The sequence below is a fragment of the Anabrus simplex genome, chromosome 9 (assembly GCF_040414725.1).
Source record: "Anabrus simplex isolate iqAnaSimp1 chromosome 9, ASM4041472v1, whole genome shotgun sequence".
NCBI classification, from domain to species: Eukaryota; Metazoa; Arthropoda; class Insecta; order Orthoptera; family Tettigoniidae; genus Anabrus; species Anabrus simplex.
Genome location: NC_090273.1, coordinates 60,886,216 through 60,899,357, shown reverse-complemented (window position 1 = coordinate 60,899,357; position 13,142 = coordinate 60,886,216). Strand labels below are relative to the sequence as shown.

Genomic DNA, 13,142 nt, shown 5'->3' with positions numbered 1-13,142 from the left:
TTGAATGCTCGGTGTACTAGGCTATTGTAGGTAGCCCGTTTATGATTAGGGGGATGAGTAGAGTCCTGTTGTATTGTCGTAGCAGTATGTGTGGGTTTTCTATAAACTTTATATTTTATATTTTATATATTTATATTTATATTTTATATTTCTCAAAATAATGTAAACCATTCCAGAATACAAATCGACATATTGAACTGTTCAACGGACATTCTAACTATCAACATCAATACATAGTGAAAAAATTAACTCATTTATTTCTGCTTGCATTGAACATTAATATAATTCTTCCATTCTTAAGTCCAAGTTGAAGCTCCAATCGAATTTTATTGTACATATTTTATGTGGAACACCATTCGACTAAATGTTTGTTTACCTTTTTAATGTGTCAAACATGGCAACATAACTTCAATGAATTGACTGGTCAAAAAGTTAAAACATTACAGAATTAAGCCTACAATCAAATTTCACTATAGGCCCTAATTATATATTACAAGAACAATATTTCTTTTAACAAATTAACCGTTTAATTAGAAATATTAAGGTGTACACCTCATAGAATAATGACCATTCCCATTTTACTTACCTTTTATTTGTGTATATATATATATATATATATATATATATATATATACTATTTTAATCATATAATGTATATTTTTAATCCACCATTGTAATCACACCATAAGAATCATGATTTATACTTGTCTTTGTTTAATTATTCTCGGCTGATGATGACAGGGAATCTGTCGAAACCGGTACCGAATGAACAAAAGTTGTGATGTTTTAACTGTAATGTAAAACTTTCACACAATATATAGTATTGAAAAGGTGGAACTTATTGTCCTTTCTTTGATGTAAATGAGAAACTACTGACTATCAAAATGAGGAAACTGAATTGGAACAGGTAGATCATTTCCAATCCTTTGGTTATATATATTCATCCAGGATGGCAGTAGAATGAGGGAAACAAAGTCAAGTTATGTGCAAAACTCCTTCTATGAAACCTCAGTTAAAAACTATAGTAATTTGAAAAAATAAATTAAGGGTTGTTCTAAGACACTCTCCCTTCATCTTTTAATACTGACATACATTTTATTTACTGGGAGGGGGGGTGGCAGGGGGGTTAAAAAAAAAAGTTGGATGGGCTAAGGGTAATTTGGTCCTCATTACAGGATACTCATTAGATAGGACTAAAGTAGGGAGGACCTAAAAAATTAAAATCTTGGAAGAAGTTTTCACATACATGGTCACATTTTGTGTACGCAAAGATTAAAGGAGATAGTCTAATGGACAAACCCTGTATAGATGGTGAGTGAAGAATGGATAGTCCTAAGAGACAATGGTTGGGCTCCATTCTGTGATGTATGAAAGACATTACTGCTTTACTGCTCTAACTGCAACTATGGGATCATGAAGACATATTGGCCCATCTGCAAATTCAGATTTAATACACCGGGCGAGTTGGCCATGCGGTTAGGGGTGCGTAGCTGTGAGCTTGCATCCGGGAGATAGTGGGTTCGAACCCCGTTGTCAGCAGCCCTGAAGATGGTTTTTGGTGGTTTCCCACGTTCACACCAGGCAAATGCTGGGGTTGTACCTTAATTAAGGCTATGGCCGCTTCCTTCCCACTCTAGGCCTTTCGTATCTCATCGTTGCCATACAGTAAGACCTATCTGTGTTGGTGCAACAAAGCCAATTGAAAAAAATAAATACAAAAAGACACACAAGTCTTTACAGATAATGTATGCATTTATGATACATTTGATCACTTAATCCTCCCCTGCAGAAATACCTGGAGTTCTTTGTGCTGTACTCTTTCATGATGTATGTCTTTTGAGCTCTTCTTTAACTATTCTAGTATTTAAAACACCCTCCATGGTTCAACAGCCTTGATGGACCTTGGCCTACCAAGGGTCCGCTGCTCAGCCCACCTGCAGATTATGAGGTGCGGCGTGGTCAGTGTGTCAAGTCCTCTCTTGACTTTCTACAGCGGGGCAGCCATCTCACTGTCAGATAGCTCCTCAATTGTAATCACATAGGCTGAGTGAACCTTGAACCTCTATTATTACACACAGCTGGATAAAAGAGGTAAGAAATTTCAGCCCAATTCTTTAGGATTTCAATCAGAGGGTTCTATAACTTATAACTGGAGAAGTGGAAGAAGCAACCAAGAAAATGCATTCTGGGAGAGCAGCAGGGCATGATGGTGTGACAAGTGGTATGATTAATGCGCAGGATCTGTTGGAATTCAATGGATTTGACAAGTGATAAAAGCCGGTGGAAAGACAAAAGGGAACCTGAAGATTGGGGAAAAGGTGAAATAGTCCTGATCTTTAAGAATGGTGACCGCAAGAAGTGTGACAATTATAGGAGAGTAACTTTGATCTCACATGCAGAAAGATTTGTGAAAGAGACGTTGAATATAGGCTGAGAGCAGAAGAAAATCTAGAAGAGGAACAGCATGGTTTTCATACAGGAAGACCAACTGTGGACCTGACCTTTAGTATGGAAAAAGCTGAGAGTTCAATAAGGAGGCTGTTATGGTCTATGATGATATATGGAGGACATGATAGAGCACCAAGGTAGAGAATTTGAAATGCTTCAAGTTGGAGAGGATCTGATAAGGAAGATCCAGTGAGAGAATGAAGACACAGCTTGGAAAGACAGATTAGTTCAAAATAAAAACAGGCCTATAGCCTCTTTTGTTCCTTATTGTGATGGATGAAATCAAAAAAAGAAGTGGAAAGGAAGCCAAAGTAGAAAGGATAAGAGAATGGCTGTTTGCAAATGGTTTGGGGAGAGGGTGAGCAGCAGATACAAAGGGACACTGATGTTTGGAACCAAGTACTAGAAGAACAGAGAATGGAAAAAAAAAAGTAGCAAGAAGAATAAAATTGTAGTGATAACAAGGGGAAACATGGATAGAAGATGTGTAGAAGTAGTCCAAAGAGAACAAGTGAAGTCAGTCGGACATTTTAAATACCTACAAGACAGGACTGTTACTTATGAAATTTCCAACAAAATACAATTAACAGGAAAATTCTATCACAGCACAAGAGATCTGCTATGAAATGACGAGGTACTAAGATGATGTAAAGAAACTTCATATAGGCCTAAGAGCTATTTTGTGCCCATTATTACATATCAAGCGGAAACATGGGTTACATTATATAGGGAAGAAAGCAGACTACAAGCAATGGAAATGAAGTTCCTAAAAAGTGCAATAGGAAGGACATGAGAAGATTATATAAGGAATGAGGAGATAAGGGCTAGGAATGGAACAGAGAAGTTACTACATGAAATACGAAGACCTAGGATAAAGTGGATTGGTCATGTGAAAAGGATGGTAGAAACAAGAACTCGAAAAGCAATACGGGATTGGAAGGTAGATGACCTAGAGGTAGACCAAAGAAAAGGTGGATACAGAAAGTGGGGGAAGCAGAGGAGCATAGAGTCACAGATGGGCCTAAAGTGTTCACGGGAGTGGCAAAACAAGAGACAGAAATGGAGGTCGCCGATCCATCACCGTCATGAGTTATACACCCATCCTCACGTATAGTTTGGAAACTACCAAGTTAACGAGACAAGACAACTCAAAACTCCAAGCTGCAGAAATGAAGTTCCTATGGACCATGATGCAGAAGACCAGGAGGGACAAGTTCAGGAATGAAAAAGTCTGAGAGGAGGTGGGATTAGGAGACTCCCTACTACAGAGGATTCAGAAAGCAAGGCTGAAGTGGTTTGGCCATGTAAGAAGGATGAGCGCAAGCAGGACTGCAAGACGAGAATATGAAATAAAAGTAAAAGGCAAAGACCAGAGGGCAGACCCAGACGAAAATGGACAGGTCTGGTGAAGAAAGATGTCGAGGAGAGAGGACAAGATTGGGAGATGATTATGAGAGAACAGTAGTTCATGGACAGACAAAGATGGAGGGGGCTCATACACCACACCCAGCCATCTGGAGATGGTCAACAATGATGATGAAAATGTCATGATTTTTTGTTGTCTTGTCAGGTTCACAAAGCAATGAATTGATGTATGAGGATCCACCTATTTGTCTCTGTCAGGTAGTAAATTCAATAGTGATCGGAGACCTTCAACGTTCAATCAGGTGATTTTGAAGAAATGTTTACTGCTAACATGACAAGAAGTGACAACTGCGAACCAAGTGACTGTTGCAAGATTATTTAATGAAGTAATGCAAATTTTGTGGCCAGGTGGTGTGAAGTTCAATGTTTTACTGCAATGTGCTGCAGCATGTATGAAAAAGGCAGCAGCAGGTTTTGTTGCCAGTTATTCTAACATGATCCATTATACATGCACTGTGTGCAGTTTACACAGACTATGTGAAGGAATCAGAGCAGTATATCCAAAAGTTGATAAATAGATTTCCAATGGGAAAAGAGTTTTCACTAAGTCACCGAGAAGAATTCACGCATTCAGGACAAAAGCATGGTGACATGGAACACTCATTTTTCCAGTACGAGGACGGTTTTAAAAGTTCTCGGAATCACCGCTAGATGTCAGTGCTAGAGCAACGAGGTTCCCGCGCAATAATCACACATCCTTTGTGAGTGAACCTGTGGCGCGTCAGTGCTCTAGCTGCAGGAGTGTGGACCAGCGAATTTAAATTTGGTCGGGAAGAGCTTGGATGATGATCCGCATAGTGGACGGCCAAAAAGTGTTACGACCCCAGAATTGATCACAAAAGTGCATAGAATGGTCATGGAGGATCGTCGGCTGAAAGTGTGGGAGATTGCTGAAGCCGTAGGGATGTCTTCTGAACGGGTATATTATATTTTAACCGAAGAATTGGGTATGAAAAAATTATCCGCAAGATGGGTGCCGCGGCTCTTGACATTGGACAATAAACGCACCAGATTGGAAATGTCCGAACAAAGTCTGGCCCGTTTTCAGTGCAACCAACAAGATTTTTTGCGCCGGTTTGTGACTACAGATGAAACTTGGGTCCACTACTATACCCCAGAGACAAAACAGCAGTCAAAGCAGTGGAAACATGCTGATTCACCACCAACAAAGAAAGCAAAGGCAGTGTGTTCGGCCGGAAAGATCATGGCCTCAGTTTTCTGGGATGCAAAAGGCATTCTGCCGATAGATTATCTTCCTACTGGCCAAATAATTACGGGGCAATACTATGCAAACCTCCTAGACCAATTACAGGAAAAGATACGCTAAACAAGGCCTGGTTTGGCAAGGAAAATGGTCATCTTTCATCAGGACAACGCTCCACCGCACACAAGTGTTATTGCCATGGCAAAACTTCATGAACTGGGATACGAATTGTTGCCACATCCACCTTATTCACCTGATTTGGCACCATCAGACTTTCATCTATTCCCCAAGCTGAAAATTTTCCTCGGTGGACGGAGATTTTCTACAAGGGAAGAACTGACAGCCGAATTGGAGAGGTATTTTGCAGGCCTGGAGGAATCTCATTTTCGAGATGGGATCAAGGCATTGGAACATCGCTGGACCAAATGCATTAGTCTACAGGGAGACTATGTTGAAAAATAAAAGCAGTTCCACGGAGGTAAGATACTTAATTCTAGTACATTCCAAAAACTTTTCAAACCAACTACGTATAAGTAAGTGTTTGATGATAATTATTGGTTATTTGTCATGGAGAACTTCAGGATAAATTTCATTGTGTATTTTAATTATTTTTTTGGGTGATATCTGAAGCCATCATTTTTAGTTTCAGCTCAGTTAATTTATAACAAACGGAAACAGGATTTGAAGTATAATTCTGTTACAATGTGTTTTCTTTCTCAGGTAGTTTATAAATTTATTTAAAATTAGTCGGCAGACTGAAGAACCTCTGTTATAAAATATTCTAATTCTTCAGCACTCAGCAAGGCATAGCATAAATTGCATTTGTGAGTACTGCATAAAATTTATATTCACATAGATAAACTGAAATATAACCCAATATCTTTACTTTTCTAAAACCTAAAAATTAGAACTGTAGTTATAGATTACCAACAAACCCAATTCCCTATATCTAGTGTGGTATCGAAACCTAAATATTTTCAATAATAAAACAAAATAATAATGTACAACTAGTGACCTATATCAGTTTAATTTTAAAGCTGATATAATCACATTCTCAAAAAAAAATTCTTCTTATTTGCACATTTTCATAAAAAGCTTCATTATGCATTTCCTTAAAATAATCACCACCAAAGGATTCTTATTTTGCCAACTATAAGTTTATTATCTGCTTGTTGCCATTTCTTGATGGATTCAGTACTTCAACTTCTGCGTCCTGACACAGGCCAAAGCAAAATATAGATACCACTTATGTCCCAGTCTCATCCATGGCCATGACAGAATGGAAGCAACTGAGGTATGGGCGGTATTGAGTAATGACATTTAAAACACACTTACTGTAGTGCCCCTGCCCCACTTATATAGGGTTGGTTGTGCTGCAATAGCACTTTCTGGGACAATGAAGAAAGCAATGACAAACAACCTCATTCTTCATCTTGCCTGGTAAGGATCATTCTGATGCCCCAATCAGCTTTTGCAGTTTCCCTATAACAGCATAACTTCTGGTAACTTCAGGTTTACTTGATACAATGTTTCTCTTCAGGTAATCAATTCTGTAGTACAAAAGTTTTAAACTTATGACAGGTTTAGCAGAAGAGTTCAAACCATAGATCAGTAGAGCAGGTAAAAAAAAAAAAAAAAACATTTCATTCTATTATAAACACAAATTCTATAAACAAAAACAGGTTTGGCAGTTTATGTAAAGTAACCACACATTAATAAAATTAGGAAGTAACATTCTGCTAAACAAGATAGAGAAAGAAAAAGTTGTCATTTGGATTGCTGATCACGTTGGTTCTTAAGAAAAAGTGTGAAATATAACACTTTAAAATAAATAAAATAAAAGAAGAGCAATGTCCTTCTGTCTATAATTTATTTCCTTTTTATTTTCTTCATCACTTGTGGTATATTTCCAGGAACTGAAGGCAATTTTTGTTGAAATTTTGATCATTAATTTTTCAAAAGGAATTTTTTTTGTTAAGTGCAGAGAAAATGACATCTCTTTTCCGGAATGAAAGGGAAGACGAACAGGACCAGCCCTTTGCACACATGAAATGCAAGACCACATATCAAAGACAACGAACACAAATGTATGCTTAACATAAGAAAATAACGCATAACCAACCTGGCCATCACCAGTCCTGTCAATGGAGAAAACAGCAAAAACCTGCTGCATTTTTTCATCCTGCAGAAAATAGTCATTATTAGCAGCCAAATTATTTCATGAACTGAAATACAGAAAGAAAAATTCAAACATACATAAAAATAAAATATAACTCATAGAAATTATTCTAAAGAACATTAAACAAAATAAATCAAATTAAAATAAATAGGTGACAAGGAGCTTTCTGGACTTCTGCTACAACTATTCAGGAAGGTGTTCAGAATGCTAGAAGCAATCAGTTTATGGTCTTTTTAGAAGGTTTCACCACACTAACTCATATTTTTTTAGAAACTCCATGAGATAATATCCTAAGATCTGTACTGTCCATAAATTCATTGATATATATATATATGTATATATACTGCTGGAAAAAAACATGCAACATCCTCAAGGTCTGTGTTCAGTGGCAGCAGGGTATAATATGTGCATACTGAGGGATGGTTGTGTTAGTGATTCATTTGTTATGGACATCTGCGATCAGATGGCGCTCAGGAGGCCTGTCCATGTGCACTCTGTTTTGACTCTGCAGCAGTAACTGTGCTAAGGTTAGAGGTGAACAGAGTTAACAACGTTCATTCTAGGGTACAACCATGCCCTGCCGACGAGTACGTGCTCCTGTTGAACAACTGCAGCCATGTAAACGGGGTTGGACTGTGGGCTTGCAGGAAGTCTGATGGACGCATCAAAGGATTGCTGCATGTATTGGACACAATGTATCTGTGGTGTGATGCTACTTTCAGCAGTGGTCTGTGGAACATTCCCACGCCCGTAGACCAGACTCCGGACGTCTGCGTAATACAGATGCACATATAGATCGAGCAGCGGTCGTTGACCGGACATCGTCCAGAAACAAAATCTGGTCACATGTTGTACTTGCTGTGTCACCAAGGACCACTGGGAACCATCTGCTTGCAGCAGGTTTACAATCACGTGTGCCTGTGGCATGGCTACCACTGACACCACCAAGCATGGCTACTCTGGTGTCGTGAAAGAGTCCATTGGAGAAGGGAATGGCGCCCTTTTGTCTTCAGTGCCGAGAGTAGGTTTGACGTAGACCTAGTGAGTGACCTATTCCAGAGTACATTCACCCATAGCACCAAGGTCCCACCCCAGACTTCATGGTGCGGGGGGGCATCAGTTACAACTTGTGGTCTCAGTTGGTGTTTCTGCATGGTAACACAACCAGTGTCCACTACATTGCACAGGTTATTGTCCCCGTGCAATTGTCATTTCTTTGACAGAAAGGTGATGTGCTTTTTCAGCAAGACAATGCGCATCCACATACAGCTGCTGCGACGCAACGTGCTGGCCAGCAAGATCACCGGATCTCTCACCAATTGAACATGTATGAGATATGATGGAGCAGAAACTTACGCGTTCTCCAGAGCCTGCAAGAACCATTGCCGAACTGCATCAAAAGGTGCAAGATGTTTGGGACAATCTATCGCAGGATGCCATTGGGCACCTTTATGATCGTTTGCATTCGCGAATACATGTCTGCATTGCTGCCAGTGGGGGGTACACTGTGTATTGATGTGACTGTTTGGCACCCTTCACTGTGACTTGTGTTTCATTTGGTCGGAATTTGTAATCTTATATACTCCTGCAATGATGAACTACCTGTCACATCACTTATGAATAAAACGACTTTGTCCTTGAGGACATTGCATGTCATTTTTCTGGCAGTGTATATATTAAGACAGTTTCTAGGATTTATTCCGGTTATGTATTAGTGATTTTTTAAACCAGTTCAAACTCCAGAGATAGGGTCTCTAGAATAAAAAAAATAGGTTACATTAGCTGATCTCATTCAAAAGATAACAATACATGTCTGTTATTTTTGATTCGTCTCTTGGTACAGGCTAGTGTAAAATGTAGCTTCTGCTGATGTCTCAGCCTCATTTAGAGCTGTTACAGTACGGAAAATGCTGAGGTATGGATGGTGCTGAGTAATGACAATAAAATACGACTTGTGCATCTGGGTGTTGTGAAAGATGCTACTTGCCAGTTGTGCTCAACAGTACTTTCTGGCCCAATGAGGAAAGCAATGGTAAACTATCTCACCCTCATTATGGCATCACCATCGCTTTTGAGGTTTGCCTATAACTGTATAACCTTTGGTGCTCAACATGAGGATACAAACAACCTCTGAGCTGAAGACTTTACAGACAGATCTGTTATATCTGCTTTACTGGAATAATTAGCTACAGATACTAGATGAAAAGGTGCTTGGAAAAAAAAAAAAAGACGAAGAAGAAGCCAAGAGTGGGGAAAAGATTTTACACTTCAGTAAATGTATAATCGGTAACACAGCATTAGAGCACAAAATCCTGGTGGAAGTAAATGCTGAAGTGGAAAGCATAACTTTATGGTATAATCTTGGTTTGCCTTATATTATAACGAATGTAATAAACCCACAAGCAATGAGTTAATTTTACAACAAAATGGCAGGATATTTCTGAAGTACTAATAGAGAAGTGGTGGAATACATAATGGCAGAATTTAAGTGCTGAGAGGGAGGATATTTGATAAGTGGTGCTTGTTTATAAGAAGTATGATTGTTGATGAATATTGAATTTTCACGATTGTGTTTATTTTATGGAGTTGGTAATGGAAAATATAATGTGGAGAATGGCTGGGTATTTAAATGAGATTAAGCATGATGAGATATGATAACTGTAACAGAGTGTAGTAGTGTAAGGATTAAATTGCAACATAAGCGGCTGGTGATAAAAGTCTTGACTCAGCTAGACAGAGTGGGTCAAGTGAGGAATGAAATGTGCGAAGGTTTGCGTGACGAGACGGGAGGGACAAGAAGGTTGCTGACAGTGGACACGCCATGAAGGGCGAAAGATGACTACTGTGGTGGCCTGCATCTGGGGGTCACGTTTCTGGAGTATCCGAAGGACCTCATGGCATGTCCAAGGAGAATCATGTTTCCTTTTCCTTGATTATTCATATTATTTTGTTTTGTTTATTTACCCTGTTTTTTTAAATTGTTTATGCCCATTGCATGCCAAGGTCTATGGATCACTAATAAGGGTTGATCATGGCCATATGGCAGTGTATATGATTACCCTTTATTGTCAGTTTATTTTATTTGGATGGTACTTTATTGTATGTCGTTTAGGCTATACCAAATTTGAACCATGTATTGGGTGGAAACCTGTGAGGATAAATAAATAAATAAATCAATCAATCAATCAATAAATAAATAAATAAATAAATAAATAAATAAATAAATCAATAAATAAATAAATAATTAAATAAATAATTAAATAAATAAATAAATAAATAAATAAATAAATAAATAAATAAAATTCAGAAATTCAATTTATGGCCCTAAACTTGAGATCTGAATTTAAAAAGACAAAAGGGCATCATGTCACATAAGGAATTGGTTGACTATCTCAGCAAGTGGAACAGAGTATGAAAAAGAAAATCAGAGGATACATGAGTTCACTCACTAAGAAGGAGAAAGATACAAATGAGTGCAAGATTAAATATATAAATATGGACACTACATTATCAACAAACAGGAATAATTCTGAGTGAAATGACTAGCATTCTAGGTAGATGGATAGGATGTTGAAGGAACAGAGGAAAAAAAGAAAGAAAATAAACAACATATATAACAAGAATAAAGTTATTGGTTTTATGTCCCACTAACTACTTTAATAGTTTTCGGTGGTCGAGGAGCCAGAACTTGTCATGCAGGTTTCTTTTGCACACCAGTAAATCTATCGACACAAGGCGGGCAAATCTTAGCCCCTTCAAATCCACCGGAATGAGCTGGGATTGAACATAGGTCAGTACTCTACCATCTAACAAAATAAGCCTGGCTTGTCATTATATTATACACTAACAATTTACTCACGGCTTTGAAAGCGTGGATGTTCCTCTGGTTTGATATGAATTTAAACCAATAGTAACTTGCGGCTGGTTTCCCGGAGATTTGAACAAGGGATAAGTAGACATCCCATTTAGTACTAACTAGACACGAGATTTTTCTCTTTGTTAATAAACTTAACCATGATAGGTTAATATTGTGTTTGGTCCGTATTGACTGGTCTGAATGTATAATATTACTATTTATAATAGTTTATTTAAATCCGCCTTGATCAATACACTCATTAAATGAAAGAAACATTAATTAAACCATACATGTTTCGGGAAATCTCAACCATTCCCTTCATCAGTGGTTAGATCAAAGAATAACACAATATGACACAATCTTTTGTTTAACAATTTGAAGGAGTATTGTGTCCCAATACATCATATCAAAAAGTATGTATTGATCATTTTTATAATATTTCATAAGTTCTCTTTACTCTTTGATATGATATGATACAATGTTAATATTTTGCCTGTGTTCAATATATTAGTTGTTTTAAGATCTTCGCTAATTGGCTGATGATGACACTTGAAATGTGTTGAAACCGGTCCCAATAAACAGGTTGTAACTACTTTTTACTACGGAGTATTGAAAGGTGGATCCTTCCCTATAATATTGTACATCTTCTTATTTCTTTATTCAATACGGAACAATCATGAAGTTTTTAACTTTAAATAACAAGAACTTTGTCTGTCCAACAGTCATAATGATCAGGACATATTTTTAGTCACATTCTGAGGTGATGACAATCAATGAGGTGCCAATGTTCGAAGCATGGATACATCCATGTGGTTTTGTAGCAGTTCTGTAGGTGGAACTGTGTATTGGTTATGAAAAGTTCTTGTTTAGTGCATAAAACAAGAAGTATTAGTGCATTTACATTGCAGTTCCCTACCCCTTGATAACCCATGACATTTCCCCACAACTGGTTGTCTCTTCCCATCTTGCTATTGAAGTTACCAAGTAGTAAAAGTTAATCAATGGTGGGCAGCTTGATGAGAATTGTGTTTAGTTGGTGGTAGAACGAGTTCTTAGAATCTTCATCATCTTTTACAGTAGTGTGGGAGCATACGAGATGAGTGTAAGAGAACTGTTTCCGGAGAAAGGTATTCTTAAGAGTCATGAGTATGAGTATCTCACTGACTGGGATAGGAATGAGTCGATGCTAATTCACCAGGTTAGTTAGTTTGTTTTTTTTTTTTTTTTTTACAATGGCCACAGATTGGTTTTATGGTGATGAAATGAAATGGCGTATGGCTTTTAGTGCCGGGAGTGTCCGAAGACATGTTCGGCTCGCCAGTTGCAGGTGCTTTAATTTGACGCCCGAAGGCGACCTGCGCCTCGTGATGAGGATGAAATGATGATGAAGACAACATATACATCCAGCCCCAGGGAAATTAACCAATGATGGTTAAAATTCCCGACCCTGCCGGGAATCGAACCCGGGATGCCTGTGACCAAAGGCCAGCACGCTAACCATTTAGCCATGGTGATGATAGAATAGGACAGAGCTAGGGTGGAGAACGAGTGGACCATGGCCTTAATTAAGGTACGGCCTTAATTTCATCCTCTAAGATGAAGAAAGCAGTAATATCTAACTGTAATTAGGGAAATTAAGGACTACTGGTGGGGGGAAAAAAAAAAAACATACTGTGACTGCAATATGAATTTCAACCTCAGAGTCTCTTGCAACTTAAGAGTTGATGGACAATGCTAATCATAATGACTTACAAAATGATAAATGACATCTTATGAATTATAACAGTTGAGTAATCCAGCTTAAACTTAAATACTGGAGAAACAATGAACATCAAAAACTACACAGGAAAAATGGAATTAATTCATAAAAACTTATAATGAGCAGGTAGTTGAAAATCATTTCAGATAATCAAATAAAACAATACAACAAACCTTTCGTTGTACATCAGGACAGTAGTGAATAGCATACAGCATTGCTGAGGCATATAGAAATAAACAAATTGTAATGACTGAATGAATACTGAAAGGAT

The 13,142-nt window shown here is 37.9% G+C and overlaps 1 protein-coding gene across 2 annotated transcripts in view; it reads right to left on the bottom strand.

Moving 5' to 3' along the window:
- LOC136881089 (endoplasmic reticulum lectin 1) overlaps nt 1-13,142 on the bottom strand; it is a 116,981-nt gene that overhangs the window by 40,617 nt on the left and 63,222 nt on the right. Inside the window, exon 7 of one of the 2 annotated variants that reach the window (XM_068229216.1) lies at nt 7,200-7,259. The exons of the other annotated variant lie outside the window; for it this stretch is intronic. Coding sequence (XP_068085317.1) covers nt 7,200-7,259 — 60 coding nt within the window. The remainder of the gene's footprint in view (nt 1-7,199; nt 7,260-13,142) is intronic. 2 annotated transcript variants of the gene reach the window in all.